Source organism: Rhinoraja longicauda, chromosome 1 (assembly GCF_053455715.1).
Source record: "Rhinoraja longicauda isolate Sanriku21f chromosome 1, sRhiLon1.1, whole genome shotgun sequence".
Classification (NCBI taxonomy): Eukaryota; Metazoa; Chordata; class Chondrichthyes; order Rajiformes; family Arhynchobatidae; genus Rhinoraja; species Rhinoraja longicauda.
The window spans coordinates 89,120,214-89,141,818 of NC_135953.1; the positions used below are offsets into that span (position 1 = coordinate 89,120,214).

A 21,605-nucleotide genomic window follows, 5' to 3' on the forward strand; every position below is an offset into this window, starting at 1 on the left:
TCAATCAGTACCCCGTTCCTGCCTTCTCCCCATACCCCTTGACTCCGCTATCCATAAGAGCTCTATCTAGCTCTATCTTATTGAAGCATATAAGATAATTAGGGGATTGGACACAGTAGAGGCAGGAAACATGTTCCCAATGTTGGGGGAGTCCAGAACAAGGGGTCACAGTTTAAGAATGGGGTAGGCCATTTAGAACGGAGATGAGGAAGAACTTTTTCGGTCAGAGAGTGGTGAAGGTGTGGAATTCCCTCAGAAGGCAGTGGAGGCCAGTTCGTTGGATGCTTTCAAGAGAGAGCTGAATAGAGCTCTTAAGGATAGCGGAGTGAGGGGGTATGGGGAGAAGGCAGGAACGGGGTACTGATTGAGAGTGATCAGCCATGATCGCATTGAATGGCGGTGCTGGCTCGAAGGGCTGAATGGCCTACTCCTGCACCGATTGTCTATTGTCTATTGTCTAGCTCTCTCTTGAATGCATTCAGAGAATTGGCCTCCACTGCCTTCTGAGGCAGAGAATTCCACAGATTCACAACTCTCTGACTGAAAAAGTTTTTCCTCGTCTCAGTTCTAAATGGACTACCCCTAATTCTTAAACTGAGGCCCCTTGTTCTGGACTCCCCCAACATTGGGAATATGTTTCCTGCCTCTAACGTGTCCAACCCCTTAATAATCTTATACGTTTCGATAAGATCCCCTCTCATCCTTCTAAATTCCAGTGTATACATGCCTAGTCGCTCCAGTCTTTCAACATATGACAGTCCCGCCATTCCGGGAATTAACCTAGTAAACCTACGCTGCACGCCCTCAATAGCAAGAATATCCTTCCTCAAATTTGGAGACCAAAACTGCCCACAGTACTCCAGGTGCGGTCTCACTAGGGCCCTGTACAACTGCAGAAGGACTTGAACTCCTTCTATGCACGGTTCGAGACGGGCAACATTACCCCTAGCTCGCCATCTAAAAACAACGCCACTAGCGCGCTGGCTAGCGAGGCTGGAGGGGGATCCACCGCTGGGGATGTGCACACATTCTCGGTGTCCGAGCACGACCTGAGTAGGGCTCTGACGCGTGTGAACACGAGAAAAGCTGTAGGCCCAGATGATATATCTGGGTGAGTACTAAAGTCTTGTGCCACTCGGCTTGCTCCAGTGCTCGCCACATATTCAACCTCTCCTTGGCCAAGTCCATGGTCCCTGCATGCTTCAAAAGATCCATCACCGTACCAGTGCCAAAGAATCCCTCTACAGCTTGTTTGAATGACTATCGACCGGTGGCCCTCACCTCGGTGGTCATGAAATGCTTTGAGAGGCTGATCAAGAACCACATCTGTGCCTTCCTCCCTCGCAATATGGACCTGCTGCAGTTCGCATACCGTCCGAACAGATCCACGGATTATGTGGTCTCCCAGGTTCTGCACCTGGACAGCCAGAAGGGGGGCTATGCGAGGATGCTGTTCATTGATTTTAGTTCAGCTTTCAACACAATAGTCCCCACCAGACTGGCTGAGAAGCTGCTGAAACTGGGGCTTAACACTCACCTGTGTGCCTGGGTCCTGGACTTTCTCACCACCAGGCCCCAAGTGGTCAAGATGGGGAGACGTATTTCTAACCCCCTCACCCTGAACACAGGATCCCCCCAGGGTTGTGTCCTTAGTGTACTCCCTATACACACATGACAGTGTGGCCAGGTTCAGCTCCAACTCCATCATCAAGTTTGCTGATGACACTGTGTTGGTGGGCCCGATCTCCAATAATGATGAGAAGGCCTACCGGGAGGAGGTGGCTGTTCTGGCACACTGGTGTCAAGTCAACAGCCTCATCTTGAATGTCACAAAAACTAAGGAGGTAATTGTAGACTTCAGAAGGACTCAACATCCGAGGACGTACACGCCACTGGAGTTAAATGAGATTACTGTGGATTGGGTGAGCAGCTTTAAATACCTGGGAGTCCACATCAGAGGATCTGACATGGACAACACACATTGCCGTACTGGTGAGTAAGGCAAGGCAGCGACTTTACCACCTCAGACAGTTGAGGAAATTCAGAGTCTCTCTGAGGATCCTTCAGTGCTTCTACTCTGGGGCTGTAGAAAGCATCATGTCCGGGAACATCACAATCTGGTTTGGGAACAGCTCTGCCCAGGACAGGAAGGCCCTGCAGAGAGTAGTGCGTTTGGCTGAACACACTATGGGAACTACACTCGCCCCCCCTGCAGGACCTATACATCAGGAGGTGCAGATCCAGAGCCAACAACATTATGGGGGACCCCTGCCACCCCAGCAACGGACTGTTCCAGCTGCTACGGTCAGGCAAACGCCTCCGCTGTCACGCTGTGAAAACAGAGGATGAGACGGAGTTTCTTCCCACAGGCCATCAGAACTGTTAACTCTCGTATCACTAGGGACTAATTTAATTTACTGTATTAATTTATTTTTTGTGTTAAAAAAAATATTTCTATTCTGTTTTGTAGTTTAGCACAATCCGCAGGCGTTGCCACTTTCATTTCACTGCACATCTTGAAAATGTATGTGACAAATAAACTAGACTTGACTTGAGTATTCAACTAATTATTGGCTACGATAGAAAACAGTTCATATCCCTAAAACAAACAGTAGTTCCATTCATGCAGCTATCAACCACATCTATGTAATAAGATAGTTCCTTGTAGGGGACTACTTAATAGAGGTATACAAAATTGAGGGGCTTAGATAGGATAGTGAGAAACCTTTCCCATAGCAGAGGTAATTAGAATTTGAGGACAGGTTTAGGCAAGGGGAAGAAGCTTAGAAGAGATCTAAAGAAGAACTTCCCAACTCTGGGTAACTGGAATCTTGAACACACTGCCTGAGGAGATGTTGGAGGCTGATTTTTGCCAACGTTTAAGAAGTATTTGGACGAGTCCATGAATTGTCAAGGCATAGAAGGCAACAGATCAAATGCTGATTAGTATAAATAGCTATTAAATGATCATCATGGACTTAGTGGACGGAAAAGCCTCTTGTGCTGTACGAATCTGACTCCATGACGGTAAAGCTTCTCGAAAGACTCTCAAAAGCAAGGAATTGTAGAAATTCAGTAAGCTTTGCAATGTGAAAAAGTGCAACAAAGCATTAAAACCTAATAATAGGGCTTAAGAAGGGATATGATCAAAACTTACAAGTTCAGGGTTTACTTGCTTTGTTATTTTAAATCTATATCCTAAAACACTCGTTTGTTTGTTCCTGAACTATAGCCAAAACAGTACACGATAGCGTGACAATTTCAGGGCCACTTTACTCACCGTCGTCCCTTTGGTGCTAATAGAAGAAGTTTAATTGAAATTGGTGTTATTTTTAGTTTTCACATTTAAAAATTTAAATCTATCTCTTAGGGGGGGAGGAGGGGGGGGAGGGGAAGGGGGAGCTGGGGGAAGGGAAGCTGGGGGAAGGGAGAGGGAAGGGTGGAGTGGGAGGGGAGGGTGCTGCACCAATGCAGGAGAGGTTTGGGCCCAATGGGTCCACTTGGTCTAGTATACTAATAAGAATAGAATATAAATGACATGCTGGATAGTTACAAATTGAATCACAAGGAGCAATGGCAGACTTACTGGATCAGAACTTGGCTCCAGTAGCGAGCCTTCCATACCTGCTGCAAACAAATGTGTAAAGTATACATATACCTTTGTCGACTGCATCTGTCAACCTGCTGTTGAGTGCAGTTATGCTCTATAATGGCAAGGTCCTGGGTATTAGTAGGGCAATCAATGCATGATATCATGCCATCATGTTTGGAGCAAATTATTCCTTGCCCACAAAACAGCGAAAAGTCTTCCGCAGATAACTTTGTTACAGTCCTTGGCAGTACCAGCTGCCAAACTTGCTAAACGCCAGGAAAGTTTCCAAATATTCCAGAGATATGTGACATTCAAGCATAATCAAAATGAATTAATTAAGAAATCAAATAGTCACAAAATATACTTGCTAACGTATATAAAAAAAACAATTACATGGATTTAATTAACTCAATTCATTCATGGCGTCGTACAGCATGGAAACAGGTCCTTTGGCTCAACTTGCCAACATCGGCCAACATGTCCCATCTACACTAGTCCCATCTGCCTGCATTTGGCCTATATCCCTCTAAACCTGTCCTATCCATGTACCTGTCCAAATGTTTCTTAAACATTGCAATCGTACCTGCCTCAATGACCTCCAGGGGCAGCTCATTCCATACATCTATCACCCTTTGCCTGAAAAGGTATCCCTCAAGTTCCTATTAAATGTTTCCCCCCTCACCTTAAACCTATAGCCTCTGGTTCTAGATTCCCCTGCTCTGGACAAGAGTCTCTGTGTGTCTACCCAATCTATTTCATGATTTTGGACACCTCTATAAGACCACCCGTCATCCTCCTGTGTTCCAAGGAATAGAGTCCTAACCAGCTCAACCTCTCTCTTTAGCTGAGGCCCTCGAGTCCTGACAACATCCTCGTAAATCTTCTTTAAACGCTTTCTTGCTTGACAACATATAACATGGTGCTCAAAACGGAACACAGAAATTGACCACCCTATCTACCTGTGATGCCAATTTCAATGAACTATTTCCCTGTACTCCTGGATCCCTCTGCTCAACAACACTCCCCTGATTGCTCCCATTCACTGTGTAGGTCCTGCCCATGTTAGACATCCCAACATGCAACACCCCTAAATTTCTCAGTATTAAATTCTATCAAACATTCCTCAGCCCACCTGCCCAACCGATCAAGATCCTGCTGTAATTTTTGACAACCATTTTCACTATCTACAATACAACCCACTTTTGTATCATCTGCAAATTTGCTAAACATGTCATGTATGTTTTCATCCAAATCATTGATATAGATTACAAACAGCAATGGGAATTCTAAATGCACCATTGTGTCACCCATGGACTTTAGAGGCATATTGTTCTGTGCTGATATTTGATTTGTGTTATTTATCCATTTTTAAATCATTTTTGTTGCCTTATCGTGTGTTTCACTATATTGTGTGCCATTATTCTCTTTAATAACATTTTATTAAATGGTGACTGACTGGATGGATCCTGACCATTACATTTAACAGTCAACTAATGCAGCAAAATTAGCTGCTTCTGGTACAGCCAGGAGAAGGTATCAATGACCTTGTTTCACAGGCGGTTTGCAGCACAAGATTATCTGTGAAGCCTTCTTCGAAGCAAGTAATGAACATGAAAAAATATTCAGAAATAGAAAGACACATCTGTTCACTGAGTCAGCACTTTTGTGTTGCTATTAAGAGCCCTTTTTTCTTATTGTACCATCAGCGTGAACACTACATCCAAAGCTTCCTTTGCTTTTAGATTATTGGAAACAGAGGCTCAATATCCTTTCAAGATTCTTTTATACTATTTATTGCAGCTTCATCTATAGATATCAACATCGCCTTTGGTACGTTGAAAGTTGTGCACGAGTAGCTGGCCTAGAAATTATCCTGCAGCTCAAAAGATGCGTTAAGTAGTTGCTATGCAGAGGGACTGCACCAGTTTTGTGTGCAGCCCTGGCAGCAATATCTTGTTCTCCACATAACCAGGATGTTGTGAAGGAAGCAGCATTGCATGTGCAAGGACATACAATGTTCTTTCCTCCACCAGTTCTGCTGTTGGCTGAAAATGCTGTATTAGGTGAGAGTGTCTTAGGCAAAGATACACAAGTGCTGGGTCCAAATATGTGGTGGAAACATTGGTGGGGTGGGTATAAGAAATGATTGTACTCTAAATGGCAAGAGCAGGGAGCCTGGGGACTGGTGCTGTGGAGGTAGGATTTGGAAGGGAGTGACCACTTGGAAGAAAAAAATCTTAAAACAGGACATAACCCGAGGGTAGAAAAAAAGACACAAAGTGCTGGAATAACTCAGCAGGTCAGACAACATCTCTGGAGAACATGGATAGGTGACGTTTCGGGTTTGGACCTGGCCTATTCATGTCCTCCAGAGATGCTGCCTAACACACTCAGTTACTCCAGCACATTGTGTCTTTTTTTTTGTAACCCAGCATGTGGAGTTCCTTGTACTTACACACCCTGAGTAAAGATTCACTCCTCAGGCCCAGTGGTCCCCTTTAAGCAAATCAGAAAACATCCTCGCGTCCTATTCAGATGTGTAACCCTGCGAGTAGCTCAGAAAAAAATTGAAGCAATTTAACAAAGCAATCGCAATTGGAACAGATAACTGGATGTTCAGGGTTATTCTTGTGCACGGAATGGATGTGTATTGGATTGTAATCTGCATTTAGTTTCTCTCATGCCGAGGGAACCACATTGTGAGCACAGAATGCAGGGCATCACCCACCAGAGCGGACACTAGTGAACCCGCGTCTCTGGATGATGGGAAGGGAGAAGCTTAAAGGGCTGGTGCTGAAAATCCTATGGTTGCGTCCTATTGTTGTCACTTTAATCCTCCGTTCCAGTCACACTCTGACCTCTCTGCCTTTGGCCTTTGCCCACAAAACCCAATGCAAAATCGAATTTCGACAATTTTAGATAACCAGTCTGTATCTGTACAGACCTGTTCTGAAGGGAGGCATTAACCTTTATTGTTCTCTCTCTGTAAATGCTGCTTGATCTTGCTGAGAATTTCCTGTGTCCCCCCCCCCCCCCCCCCAGATTTCTAGTGTCACCGCTGTTTGGTATTTCATGGCTCCAGCTTTGTTTTATCCTTCCATATTTCTGTTGTCTGTTGCATCTTTTCACTTATCAGACTGATCAGCAATGATCAACAAACCTAACCACTGCACTGACTCACCACCACTTGTGATACTTAGTGTCTCATCCTCACCCTGTCATAAACAGCTCCTTTGTGCTTTCCATGCCTCCCCCTAATTGCAATTCTAAACATATTGTTTTTTTGTCTCCATTCTCATGACTAGAAATATTAACTCTGTTTCTGCACGTACTTCCTGACGTGTTGAATGTCTCAAGTATTTTCTGTTTTTATGCAGCATTTGCAGATTCTTGTTCTCACAATTTATAAATTCCATGACTTCCATTAAAATGGAAATTCGGCTACGTGTATATCAAACAGCCACAACACTCTTGCTAAAACTTACAATTGCTCTCATCAATTGCTGACAGTGCAAGTGAAACCCAACTTTACAGTCTGAAGAAGGGTCTCGACCCGAAACGTCACCCATTCCTTCTCTCCCGAGATGCTGCCTGACCCGCTGAGTTACTCCAGCATTTTGTGAATAAATCGATTTGTACCAGCATCTGCAGTTATTTTCTTTTACCCAACTTTACAAAGTTAGACAGTTTTCAGATGCGTCTGACAAAACACAATGTTCTGAAGGAACTCAGGAGGTCAGGCAGCATCTGTTGAGGGAATGGACAAATGACGTTTTGGGATGGGATCCTTCTTTAGACTTTGAGACTGAAGAAAGGTCCTGACTCAAAGCGTCATCTATCCATCCCCTCCGCAGATACTGTACGACTTGCTGAGTTCCTCCCGAACGTTGTGTTTTGCTCACGATTCCAGCATCTGCAATTCCTTGTGTGTCCTCTTAGATGTGTTTGTATCCCTTTATTGGTTCATTTATCTAATTTCGGCGCCCATTGTATGTTGCAAACTGATTTAAAGTGTGTGCATATTCTGTTGCAAACACAGGATGCTTTATCCAGTGGTTATACCATATATACTAATTTAAAAACTAATTTTAAAACATGAACAACAATATAATTGCCAATTGTTGTAGAATACCATTCAGTTCACCACACAGGTTGAAATATCGATCCCTGGCTTGCATTGTGATCATTAACTTGGCTTTGCAATATTTTCTGTATTTGCAATATTTTCTGAACAGCTTCTCCGAGGATTGTGGTGACTATTTGTCTTGCCTTTTAACTCCTTGCTACCAGGTGGGTAGCAGCCTGTGCAGTGGTCTGCAACATAGTTCACTGCACTTTCCAGCATCAATTCCATTCTCACAAGTGGGCAAATTGTAACGGCCACAGGCAGTGCAAATGTGGGACAGTAAACACTTGAAATGTCTGCACATTTTCTGTAACCGAATTGATGGATTCTGCAACAAAATGTTTGATGCCCAAAATTGATTGCTATGTCAAGCTATATCCAGACTTTGCCTTTCCACTTATGTTCTTCTTCTCTTTCTCTGACAGCTACATCGGAAATCTGTGCAGCAAATGACTCAGAATTTGATCAGGAAGCTTGCTGCCCTTAACCAGTATGAGGAAGTTCTCTCAAAATTAAATGCTTCGGCCACCGACCGATTAACTGTGCTAAGGACCAAACCACAATCCATCCAGAGAGACGTAATGACCATCTGCAATGATCCATACACTTTAGCACAGCAGTTAACACATATAGAACTGGTTAGTGTGTTAATGTCAAATAATAATGAGTCTTATATAAACATAAATAATGTGTTAATGTGAAATCATATTTATGCCATGGGATTATAATTTATAGCCCATAATTTAGTTGTATTATCCGTTTTGTTATGATGACTCACTCATTCTACCATGTAAGCTTCAATTCTTAACTTTTGAAAGTTTATGTTTGGAAACTCATGGAACTGGCATAAAATTTATTTAAAACCAAGTTGTAATGAATACATTTGTTGGTACAGGGCAATGGACATTATGTTAATGATTGCAGGAATGCCATTTGGTGCTCAGTATCTTCCTGTTTTATCATCAGTGTCAAATATCAGTATTTACTGAATTAGTTCATTAGTGATGTCTCAAGAAGAAATATTATAGCACAAGTTTTATTAGTACACAGTACTGAGTTGGCAAATTGTGGAGCTGCTTGATTTATAACCTCATGAGTTAAATTGGCTTCTGAATGAGCAGTGGAAGACACTTTTGGAGCAAGGAATTCTTGCGACTCACCACCCATGTCCATTCCAAAACCGATAACCTTGGATCCCCTCTACTAGATCATCACCCATGTGCTGGTCAAATTTTAACCCTTGCATTGCGTGGGAGGTGAATATTGCCTGCTTTTCAGGAGAAATCTGCAGGTCCAGCATTATGTCATGGGATCATTTTTATCCTGTTAAATAGTCAGATAATTGAAAGGCAGCACCTCAGAACATGTAGCACTCCTCCAGAATATGGTAAAGATATACGAGCTCAAGACCTAAAATGTAAAGCTTTTGAACCAGAAGAATGTAGTGCTTCCATCAAACCTGTTGAAATTTGTGTGGACTGTTGTAATCTGGTGATCCATTATAATAAACGAGTCGAACAAATCAGGGGTGTCCTGGTGCAGTGTCGGGTATATTTGACAATTGTAAAATGATTCTTTGCTTCCTGGAGACACATTCCCCTCAATGCTTTCTGCACAAAGCCAAGTTTTGGTTTGGATAGTGGCACAAATATTGACTAGAGAGAATATAAAGAATAGATTGGGCAATGCTATTTTGTTTATATTTTTAGTTTAGAGATACAGTGTGGAAACAGGCCCTTCAGCCTAATGGGTACATGCTGACCAGTGATCCCCGCACATTAACATTATCCTACACAAGGGAAAATTTACAATTTTACCAAGCCTATTAGCCTACACACCTACACGTCATTGGAGTGTGGGAGGAAATCGGAGCACCCGGAGAAAACCCACGCAGGTCCGGGGGGAGAGCGTACAAACTCCACACAGACATCACCCAGGATTAAACACAGGTCTCTGGCACTGTAAGGCAGCAACTCTACCGCTGCACCACCGTGCCGCCGTTTAAACCCAGGTGAAATCATAACCAGCCACAGCCTCCTCCTGACGATGATGTTCAACAACATCAACAATCCCACTTCTAATAAACTTCTCAAATTAAATTTACAAACGTTTCTCCAGACAGCTTTAAGGTTGATGACATATTTACCCGGTACTCTGAGGCACATTTTCATCATTGTCTGAGATTACAGTTGAGCTGTTAATTATTATAAAGTTACGTTGACAAAGATTAAGATGGGATTGAAGCCAATGCGCCTGGATTCACTCCAAGAACAGAAAAAGAAATATTGGGTATAAATTAAAATTAAATATTTTCAAAGATTAACAGTCACTTCACACAAACAATAATTATGAACGTTTTTTAGCTTTCTGCTGTATCACTTTAGTGCATCAACCTGTAGAGAAGGAATCTGTTGGTTCAGAGGATATTGATATTACTAGCATTGCCAACATTTGTTGTCTTTTCTTGATTACCTCTGAACTTCAGAGTCGACTCTAATGAGTGTCATCAGCTGTGCCGACATCAGTGTTTACGGTTCAAGATTCATTCCAGTAAAATAAGCATAAATTTCAAGGACAAAATTTGCATACATTAGATGCACAGAGTCTCTTGCCCAGAGTAGGTGAATTGAACACCAGAGAATATAGGTCTACGGTGAAGGAGAAAAGATTTAATAGGAATCGGAGAGGTAACCTTTTCAAACAAAGGTGGTGGATGTATGGAACAAGCTGTCAGAGGAGGTAGTTGAGGCAGGAACTATCCCAACATTTAAGAAACAGTTAGACAGATACATGGATAGGACAGGTTTGGAGGGATATGGACCAAGCACAGGCAGGTGGGACTAGTGTAGCTGGGACATATTGGCCGGTGTGGTTAAGTTGGGCCAAAGGGCCTGTTTCCACACTGTATCACTCTATGACTCTATGACACTTCAGTGTAATCCTGAAGAACTGTTTTCAACCCTTTGCTCTTCACAGGTGCACATAAAATTCAAAGCTGTAATAATTTGTAAAGCAGATTTTTTTTCTTCTGGTTCTAACACAAGTCTTTCCTTAAAGAACACCTCAATACTTATTATACATTATTTATGTTACCTTTAAAACTATTATTTTGTTTGGAAACTTTTACTTATTTCTTAACCTCTGCGAATCAGGAGCACTTTTACAATTTCAGTTAAGAGCTGCATGATTTTTAAAAAACCTAAGGAACTGTTAGAAATTTTGTTTATTCAAATGTGCAATATTTTAAAAGAATAGTTTCAACTGCATACTTATGCGTGATGGATGTAGATCTATCAATGGTGGTGCCAAAAGGTTGGGAAGATGAAATGAATATCACATGAATATCTCACACAGAAATACAATATTAAGTACAGTTCAATACTAGTGAGCTAAATATACTGAATTGAGGACAAGATGATACTGGCAATACCACATTAAAATCGATGGTGATGAAATGCATATTCGAACAATGAATTTAAGATTAAGCATGATTAAAACTTTAATGACTCGTTAGGAGTTGAGTTTCAATATTTGAACCGAGGATCAATAACATCAACATTTCTGTTTTCCTGGGATGATGAACAAAGTTACCTTTCTTATTATATGGGGATGATGAATCTTTTCCCTTTCCATTAAGAGAAACATTCAGTTGGGATACAACTAATTTAATGTACATGGAAGACACACAAAGTATAGACTTAGATAGGCTTATGTCATATATTATGAAGATTGCAATAAATGTTTATTATCTTAAGTATTTTTATAGGTTTATAGAATGATGTATTTATTAAACCTAACTATATCAGAGATCGGCCATTTTTATGTTTGGCCCAAAAAAAGCAGATACTTGCTCACAGATGATTATACCCAATTTTATTTTGACCTAAATTTAAGAAAAAGTTAATCTTTAAAATGAGAATAATTTCATAGTTCGTTAATTATAAGTATATTAATGTATAGTCTTTTCTTTGACTGGACAGCACACAGCAAAAACTTTTCAGTGTACCTCAGTACACGTAACAATAATAAACGAAACTAAACTAAATTATGCTTGACTCTTTTTTCTTATATCTACAGGAACGACTCAGTCATATCGGACCTGAAGAATTTGTCCAGGCGTTTGCACACAAAGATCTTTTGGACAACAACAAGGTATACTCTGTCTCCAGTCACTAATCAATATAATTTTCAATATTCTTCACCCAAAATACAGAATCTATTATTGTTAATTTTAAGTTTAGCATTCTGCAGTGCCTCAATTCACATACATGTCGGGAAACTAGTCCTTGCCAGACAAACTTTAGATCTTGTTAACTTCAAAAGAGCAGTTGATAAACACATAAATCTTCCCAGAACAAGCACTTGCTGTTACAGCAGTCTGATTGTCCCTGAGGTCAGGAGTGTGGTTTATCATTTCACATAAATGATGTGCTTTGTTCAGAAGGTCAACTACTTGAAAGCAACATATTTTAAATTGTATTCAGCCAGCCTATCCCTGTTATATAAACTACATTACTGGAATTCCCCATGTGTGCATCCAATATATCATGATTTATTCCACAAAAAAAGGAAACAAAGTTATATTTTGTTTCTGAATAAGGTAAAGACAGAAAAAAACTGACTATTTTAATAATATTAAGATGTATTTAAAGAATAATTAAAGGCATAGACAGAGTGGACGTGGAAAGGATGTTTCCACTGGTGGGAGAGTCTAGGACCAGAGGCCATAGCCTCAGAATTATAGGGCGCTCTTTTAGAAGGGAAGTGGGAGGAACTTCTTTAGTCAGAGGGTAGTTAATCTGTGGAACTCATTGCCACAGAGGACTGTGGAGGCCGTCAGTGGATATTTTTAAGGCAGAGATAGACAAATTCTTGATTAGAACGGGTGTCAAGGGTTATGCAGAGAAGGCAGGAAAATGGAATTAGGAGGCAGAGATCAGCCATGATCGAATGGCGGAGTAGACTCGGTGGGCCGAATGGCCTAATTCTACTCCTATATCTTGTGAACGTGAAGAAGGATAAAGATGATTTGTGAATGAGCACAGTGGGAGGTCTGGATTAATAGTTCCTATTAAATACTAAGCATCAGGAAAGATTTAATGAACCAATTATTACTAGTTGGTCATTTTACATTAATTTGAAAGATGATACTGGTGTAGATAATGAAAAAGTGACACTAGCCATATTTATATACAAAATCCAATTTGACAAAGAAATGGCCAGTTTCCATTGTTAATTCATCTTGGTCAAGAAAGTGGTACAAGTAAAATAGCCTTTTAACTGTTGAGAGAAATAAATTAGCCTTGATTCTGACTCCAGCTTGTTATCCAATAATAGTTGCTGAAGGTGGAATATGTGTGTGGAAAGGTCTGAACTGTGTAATGACCCTGCTACACACATTTTCTGGAAGCTCAAATAATTGAAATGGCTTCTTTGACAAGACGCCCACTTTGGGGGCTACATCACACCATGAATCAAGGCTTCAGCAATAAATAAAATTGAAAAAGAAAAAACCCCTACATGTATCTATTATTTATTTCCTAAACATATAGAGTCACCGAAGTACAGAACTATTACAGCAAAAAGAGTTCATTTGTCTCATTAAGCTAATAGTGCTTGTCTTGTAGCAGCAGACCCTGTTTGCCTTGTTCTCCAGACATTTTCCCAATAAGCCATTATTTTTGCTTTATTTTAAAAATGAAATTATTTTAAAAAACCCATGATTGAACATTTTCAATCAGTGAATACCTATTCATTACTCATTTCACGAATAAGATGCACTCTTTACTATTGATAAATCTCTTGACAATCACCTTAAATCTATATTCTCAGATCCCCTACCTCTCATTAATAGAAATAATTGTTTGTTATTCGTGTAGAAACAAGGAACTGCAGATGCTGGTTTACAAAAAGGTCACAAAGTGCTGGAGTAACTCAGCAGTCCAGCAGCAAGTCTGGAGAACATGGATAGGTGATGTCTCGGGTTGGGACCCTTCTTCAGACCTGAAATGTCACATTTTTATGTTCTCTAGAGATGCTGCCTGACCCGCTGAGTTCCTCCAGCACTTTATGTCCTACTAATTATTCATCTCATCCAGCGTTTTGTTAGAGAAGAACACAATAGGGCGGCACGGTGGTGCAGCGGTAGAGTTGCTACCTTACAGCGCTTGCAGCGCTTGCAGCGCCGGAGACCCAGGTCCCATCCCGACTATGGGTGCTGTCTACGGAGTTTGTACGTCCTCCCTGTGACCGCTTGGGTTTTCTCTGAGATCGTCGGTTTCGTCTCACACTCCAAAGATGTACAAGTTTGTAGGTTAATTAGCTTGGTATAAATGTAAAATTGTCCCGAGCACGTGTATGGTATTGTTAATGTGCCGGGATCGCAGATCAGTGCGGACTCGGTGGGCCGAAGGGCCTGTTTCTGCACTGCATAGCTAAACTAAACTGAACTAAAACAATGTTCCCTCGTCAATCCATGTAGCCAATCTCTTATTCTTGGATTACTGGCAAAAACTTTCTGTACCGTATCTAAGACTTTGACACACTTCCTGATGTATGATGCTCAGAATTAAACAAAATATCTGCTTTAAGCAAACAGCGTAACATTGTTACATTTGAGGTCTGTTCCTTTTATAAACTCATGATCCTGAAGGCCTCTTTATCCATTTTCTCCATTGTCCAGCTATTTTCAAAGATCTGCGTGATTATATTCTCTGTTTTTATTACTGCATCCCTTTTAGAATTGTATCTTGTATACCAAATTATCTATTGTTTTCACTTTTGACACGTTTGCTATATGTCAGTAAGTAGGGCCAGACAATTATGACTAGTTCTTCTATGATTTTGCCTTCTTTCCACAGCCGTATATAATGCATTATGTTTGGTACTGGTAACTTGTCTGCTTTTTCGCACAATCAGCTTCCCACATATCCCGACCACATTTTAGCATTTCTGGTATCTCAACAACCTCATTTTACAGTTTAACAAGAACTTATAAAGAAAATATTCAAATTTCTCATTTACATCTTTTTTAAAATTCTTTCCATCTGTAGGCAGAGATCTCATTTTTTGTACTTCCCAATTTGCTTTTCTTTACATGTTCAAATAAAACCTAAATTGACAGGCAATCTACTTACATCCTTTCAGAACCCTTAATGTGTCCTATTCATCTCCTCTGTGATCCTTCAACATCTGTGCTGATTGGCACATTGACAATCTGACATCTATTGTTTGTCATTGCTGTAAGCATCGTTTCATGATGCATCATAACTTGGTTTGGCAACTGCTCTGCCCAAGATTTCAAGAAGCTGCAGAGAATTGTAGATGCAGCCTAGTTGATCCGGCAAGCTAGGCTCAACCCCATCGACTCCATCTACACCATCGCGATGTATTGGGAAATCAACCCACACAGTCAAGGACTGTTTAGTTTAGTTTAGAAATACAGCACGGAAACAGGCCGTTCGGCCTACCGAGTCTGCATCGACCAGCGATCCCCACACTAACATTATCCCACACATTCTAGGGACAATTTACATTTTTTATATCAAGCCAATTAACCAACAATTTGTGGAGTAGTTTGTGGAGTGTGGGAGGAAACCGAAGATCTCGGAGAAAACCCACACAGTCACGGAGAATGTACAAAGACCGTACAGACAGCACCTGTAGTAGGGATCGAACCCAGATCTCTTGCTCTGTAAGCACTGTAATGCAGCAACTCTACTGCTGTGCCACAGTGCCGCCCTTTTGCAACCCTGTCAATCCTTCTCCCCATTTTATCAGGCAGTTGATACAATAGTTTGAAAGAGATTATAGAACTGCTTTCTTCTAAATAGCTCTTATCAAACTATTGATCGGACATCTCATACACAAAGAGTGTAGTCCCGATCTCACAACCTACCTCGTTACGGCCCCTGGCACTTAAAAAAAAAATTGAACTTCTGTAGCTATAACACTATTCTGCACTTTGCTTTTTTAAAAACTACCTGTTGAACATGTGTATGGTTTGATTGTAGTCGTGTATAGTATGATTTGACTAGATAGCATGTAAAACAGATTTTCGCTGTATCTGGATATCTTTTTCACGAGACTAATAAAAATATTTTTTATTTTACCATCTAATATTCTCTATGGAGGAGATCTCTTCACCTTGGCATCTGCTTTTAAATGCTTTGTTGGGGTCCACCTTGGTTTCCCCATGGAAGTCAGAGTTTCCCCATTTGCTCTAGGGTTGAGCTGGTGGCTGTCGTTGACACCGGTGGAGTAGTCTAACTGGGCAATGTGATCTTCCCAACTATTAGTCTAACATGCAAACATTACTTGCTGGATTAAATTCAAGAAATTGGCTGCTGGATAAAAGTGGTTATTTTTAAAATCTCGTCTTTATCATTTTCCATGCTTTTAGTTGTTTCTAGTACGTTGAATGTTACAGAAATTTTCTTTCACCATTAATATATTTTTAAACTTTTTAACAAGAATTATTTTCACGTATGGAAATGCTGAAAGCTTGGAGACTGGGTCTCACCAGTGGTCAAAGCTGTTATGTGAGTGCAGCAGGCTGAGACAGCTTGTGTGCTGTGTTGGGCTACACCAGAGTGCTGGGAGCTAGGCCCCCATTGTAAACCTGAGCCAGAAGCACACAGGAACAAACATGGTGTCCAGTGGGAGATGGCGATTGGTTTCAAGGCAACAGAAGATCTTCCTCCATCTCTTTCTTCATCCAGAAATCTCATGCTTTGAGTAGGAAGGAACTGCAGATGCTGGTTTAAACTGAAGATACACAAACGTTTACCACCGGTTGGCGCCAACAATGGCTGCCTCGCCAACAGTCTGTCTGTCCTTTCCTTTGTGTTTTAATAGTCTGTGTTAAATGTATATTTTTAATGTTCTTTAGCCTGTTTTAGGATGGGGATGGGGGGGAAACATTTTCTAATCTCTTACCTCGATGGAGATGCAATTTAAAAAATATATAATTCTGTATCGTATCTCTGTCCGCACTGCGGCTTAACATCGAGGAATTGGCGGCCTTTACTGGAGACTGATTTTGAGAGCTCTACTACCATGGGTGCCTACGGGACTTTAACATTGCGGAGCCTGCGATCCCTTTGACATGTGAGCTCCAACCATGGGTGCTTGCGGACTTTGACATCACGGAGCCCACGGTCTCTGGTCAGAGACCGACTTCAGGAACTCAAAGCCGCGGGAGGTTCGACCGCCCCAACGCAGAGGTTTCGATCGCCCAGATGCGGGAGCTTCAATCGCCGGCTGCAGGAGCTTTGTTCGCCCTGATGGATGGTTCGACTGCCCCGACCGTGGGAGATAAAGAGGAAGTAGATTGGACTTTTTTGCCTTCCATCACAGTGGGAATGTGGGGAATCCGCTGTGGTGGATGTTTATGTTAACTTTCATGTAGTTATGTGTCTTGTTGCTTTTTTTTCTCGTATGGCAGTATGTGATTTGCATATCACTGTAATCTTAAATTGGTACACATTGTAAGAAGTTGTAATGACGACAAGTCGCTTAACTTCACATAAAGTTCTTTATTAGCCAAAAGCAATGGAGCCCGCAGATAACGAGTACCACGTTCTCAAGAATCTCGATTGTTCCAACATCTTATCAATAAAGCTACGTCCACGCGTGTGCAAAGCACTTACCACAGGATGTCAGTCTGAAGACCCGGCCTGGATCAGGAACATAGTGACTGATCTACACACATGACAATAAAAGACCTTTGAAACTTTTGAAAATGCTGGAGCAACTCAACGGGACAGGCAGCATCTCTCAAGAGAAGGAATAGATGACGTTCGGGTCGAGACCATGCTTTGGTTGCCCTATTATTTTGCTTTCATGAGAATCAGTTTAAACTGTACTTAAACCTGCTCCTCCTTATAGACTACCCATTGTTCAATTATTGTATCTTCTGCCAAATTTTGATAGCAGTCTACTGTGGTTGGATTCATTTTCAACCCACTGAAATTGATTAATCAAAACCTTATGATTTCATGATCTCCATCCCCTTGATGCTCTTGTGCTGGTTCATGCTCCAGTCTCATCTACTTCATTTCCTGAACAGGAACTGTAATGATAAAGACGTTTCTCAGAATTGGAAATCGTCTTGATCTCTTGGCCATTAAAAGTATTGCTGTGTATTTAGTTTATTTTGAGCTGTGACCAAGACGTGGATTTCACCGGCAAAGTGGCATTTTCTATCAGTCTTGCCCCTGAACTGCCTATCACAATCCTTTATATGGCCTGGGTACTTTTCTCTTATCTAAAACCGACCCTTGCTAAATTTGTATGAACTGTTCTTCACAACATCACCAAACAGCAACACCACCTCTTTGATAACACTATTAGTTCCTTCATATTCCTCCCCAATCCATTTTAGTTGAGATACCTATGTAGACATTGTACCCCTCTGAGAAATTGTGATTCCCCACCACCCCACCCACTCACTTTCATCTAGTCTTCAGAACAGGATAACAATTAGCAACAAAAACACATACTCCTGGGTAGTCCTCCTTATCAGTCCAATTGTCATCTACTCCCTCTCAACTGCACACCTTTCAGTTGCGCCTTGATCAATGCTAGAAATATAGTATCTGCCTAAGTCTCAGCTTGCAAATGGTGTGCAGGTTGTGAAACCTGAAACATCAGCTTTTCCAGCTGATGACATTTCCAATAAATTAATTTGTCCAGGACACAGGAGGATGTGCATTCAAGCAGAATGGGTCTCTGTCATGCCTCTGATTGTCAAACTATGAACTAACATAGAAATTAGAACATGACAGCACAAGAACAAGCCCTTCAGCCCAAAGATACTAGAGGAGCAAGATAGACCACTTAACCCTAAAAGCCGTAGTATGTCATGGTGCCGTTTTAGTAGGCAGAAACTTGCAGAAACGTTTAAAAAGAAAAATAAGTTAACTTCTGGTAATGGTGTTCAACTGAGCAGTCGTGTGGGCCAAGGCTCCGGCGAATTCACAATATTTTTTTAATATTCCGACGTATAGACGAAACTATTTATGACCTAAATATTTATCAAGACATTCATACTCCTTATGATGTCGAGAAATCGAGCGAAAAGCCGAGCTAAAGACCAGAAAAAGACAGATGCTGAACTGCTACAGGAGGGACACGAGGAGGACCCAAGGGCACTTAAAGAAATGCTAACTCAAGAAGAGACTAGCCATGATGAGAGTCTGATTTTGTCAGCCATACAAGCACTGAGAAATTACATTTCCACACAGTTACACAAAGTAATTTCCTCCAACAGAGAGATTAAAGAAGCTATAAGTTTTCTCCAAAAGACTCACAATGGCGGAGACCCGCATCAACACGGCGGAGGACCAGATTACATCGCTAGCAACGGAGGCTGGTGCCACACGGGAAAAAGTCCAGAAGCTAACCTTAGAGATGGATGAGATGGAGAACCACCAACGCCGTTCAAACCTGAAACTGGTTGGATTATCCGAGCGGTCAGAGAAAGGAGATGCACTTACATTCTTAATGGAGTGGCTGCCTAAGGCTCTTAATATGGATGTAGGACCACATGTAACCATCGAGCAAGCCTACGGGATCGGCAAGATGCCCCAGATCCAGGATGGGTCCGGTGGGACATGGCCACGGATTCTCCTTGTGAAATTCCTGATGTAGTACCGAGTGATGAAAGCAGCACGCCTGAAAAATGCAGTCACTTTCGGAGACAGCCGTGTTATGTTCTTCCCGGACTTATCGGCTGAAGTTCAAAGACAGCAGAACTTTTTGATGGAGTGAAACAAGAACTGCGCCATTTGAATATGGAGTTTGGACTTTTGTTCCCGGCGAAAAACCGGATTCTACACATCGGCTGCGGGCACTACTTCAGTTCCCCAGCTCTGGTTGAGAATTTCATCCGAAAGATACAGAAGGAGCGCCCCAGCCATCATGACGCACAACCTGGGTCGTCAGTCAGCTGAAGAGCGGCGAGCAGCGGAGAGTTTGGTCTTTGTGACAAATTAATATGTAACGGTAGGAATAACTACTACAATAAGTTAACAACGAGTCTGTTATAATTTAAGTATCGACAGAGAGTCACGGTTACTAATACATGTTTTGTGAGCTTTACGCAACTTGATTCAGAGAGTAATGTAAACCAACGGATAACTAGTCGAGTGTATTAAGGTCTTTGTTACATTTATTTTTTCTTCCATACAATTCGTCAGAACAAGTCTGATTATTTTTCTTTTTGGTTTCATAGTGTCAGTTGTTAAACTGCTCCTCTTAGAGGATCAGACTACAGTCTAATCGAGGTCCTGCAGAATGGGTGGGAGGGAGAATGTGCGCATTCAGCTGCACAGGGATTTTTCAATGTCTCATTTGGGGAGATGGTTTTTTTTGTTATTACTTGTTCTGTTTGTTCTTTTGTTTTAAAGGCACACTCCTTATACTACCGCAAGGCACGGTTAAAAGGACGGCTGCAAATCAAGTAGTTTACTGATTATATCATGAGTGATGATACTAAAATAAATATGATTTCATGGAACGTTAGAGGTCTTAGGAAGATAGTGAAATTAAAGCAAGTAATATCTAGGCTGAAGCAGCTACAAACAAAGCTAGCTTTCATTCAAGAAACTCATTTAATTTCTGGTGAATCCATCCCTTTAAGAAGGAGATGGCCAGGTCAAGTCATATCCGCTTCGGATTCCTCTTACGCAAGAGGAGTTGTAATACTTGTGCACAAATCTGTTCCACTACGGATTCATATAACCATACAGGATCCAGCAGGCAGATTTGTAATCATCCAGGGTTCATTACTAAATCAAGAAATAAGTTTAGTAAGTGTATATGGCCCTAATAGCGACGATACAAAATTTTATAATAATCTGTTTCTTACTTTGTCCACATTACATGGTTTCATCTGTATAGCAGGAGACTTTAACTGTACTCTTAATCCAAAATTGGATAAATCCTCAGGTGTGGATACTTCTTGTATGCAGTGTCGGAAAATAATACAACAATTTATGTGTGAGTTGAATCTTTGTGATATTTGGAGATATAAAAATCCTTCCAGGTGGGAATATTCATGTCACTCTGCTACTCATAATTCCTATTCACACATAGATTATTTCCTCATTTCTAAACCAATGATAACCTGTGTGAACGATTCAGTGTATAAAATATTGTCATTTCAGATCATGCTTTACTACTAGTTAATGATACCATTAGGATAGCTAGTAGGGGCCTTGCTGTGTGGCGATGGTTACATGATAAAAAAAATCCTAGAATTTGTTGGTAAAAATATTGATACTTATTTCCAACTGAATACAACTCAAACTTCAGCATCAACTAGATGGGAGGCATTTAAAGCCTATATTCGAGGGCAAGTGATCAGTTATACAAGTAGCAGTTCAAATAAACAACATCTGAAATTGATGGAGTTAGAAAAAGATATTAAAGAACTTGAGATAGAAATTAATCTTTACGAAATAAAAGAGAGCAGAAAGAAATTGGCAATTCTCAGAGCACAGTACTACGAATTGCCCACAAATAAAGCAGCATCTAGCCTAATGAAACTGAAACAGACATTTTATGATCAAGGAGAGAAGGCAGGGAAGCTATTGGCCTGGCGTATAAAATCATTGCAAAATGAAAGATCAATTTTGGAAATTGAATCTGAGGAAGGGACAACAATAATAAATCCACAAGAAATTAACAATATATCATACTACTCAAAACTCTATACATCAGAAGGTCCAGCCATCTCACAGACCCTCCACAACTTCCTAGATCAGTTAGAGATACCTGTTCTAGAAGATGGAGCTAAAGATGAGCTTAATTCCCCAGTTATAATATCAGAACTGTCGGAGGCCATTGTCAGTTTGAAAGGAGGAAAGGCACCAGGGCCAGACG

General features: G+C 41.1%; 1 protein-coding gene across 1 annotated transcript in view; it reads left to right on the plus strand.

Annotated features, from left to right (window-relative positions):
* The window catches only part of rasgef1ba (RasGEF domain family, member 1Ba), a 78,567-nt gene that overhangs the window by 22,882 nt on the left and 34,080 nt on the right, over positions 1-21,605 (plus strand). Inside the window, exons 5-6 of the mRNA XM_078402088.1 lie at positions 8,144-8,356; positions 11,796-11,870. Coding sequence (XP_078258214.1) covers positions 8,144-8,356; positions 11,796-11,870 — 288 coding nt within the window. The remainder of the gene's footprint in view (positions 1-8,143; positions 8,357-11,795; positions 11,871-21,605) is intronic.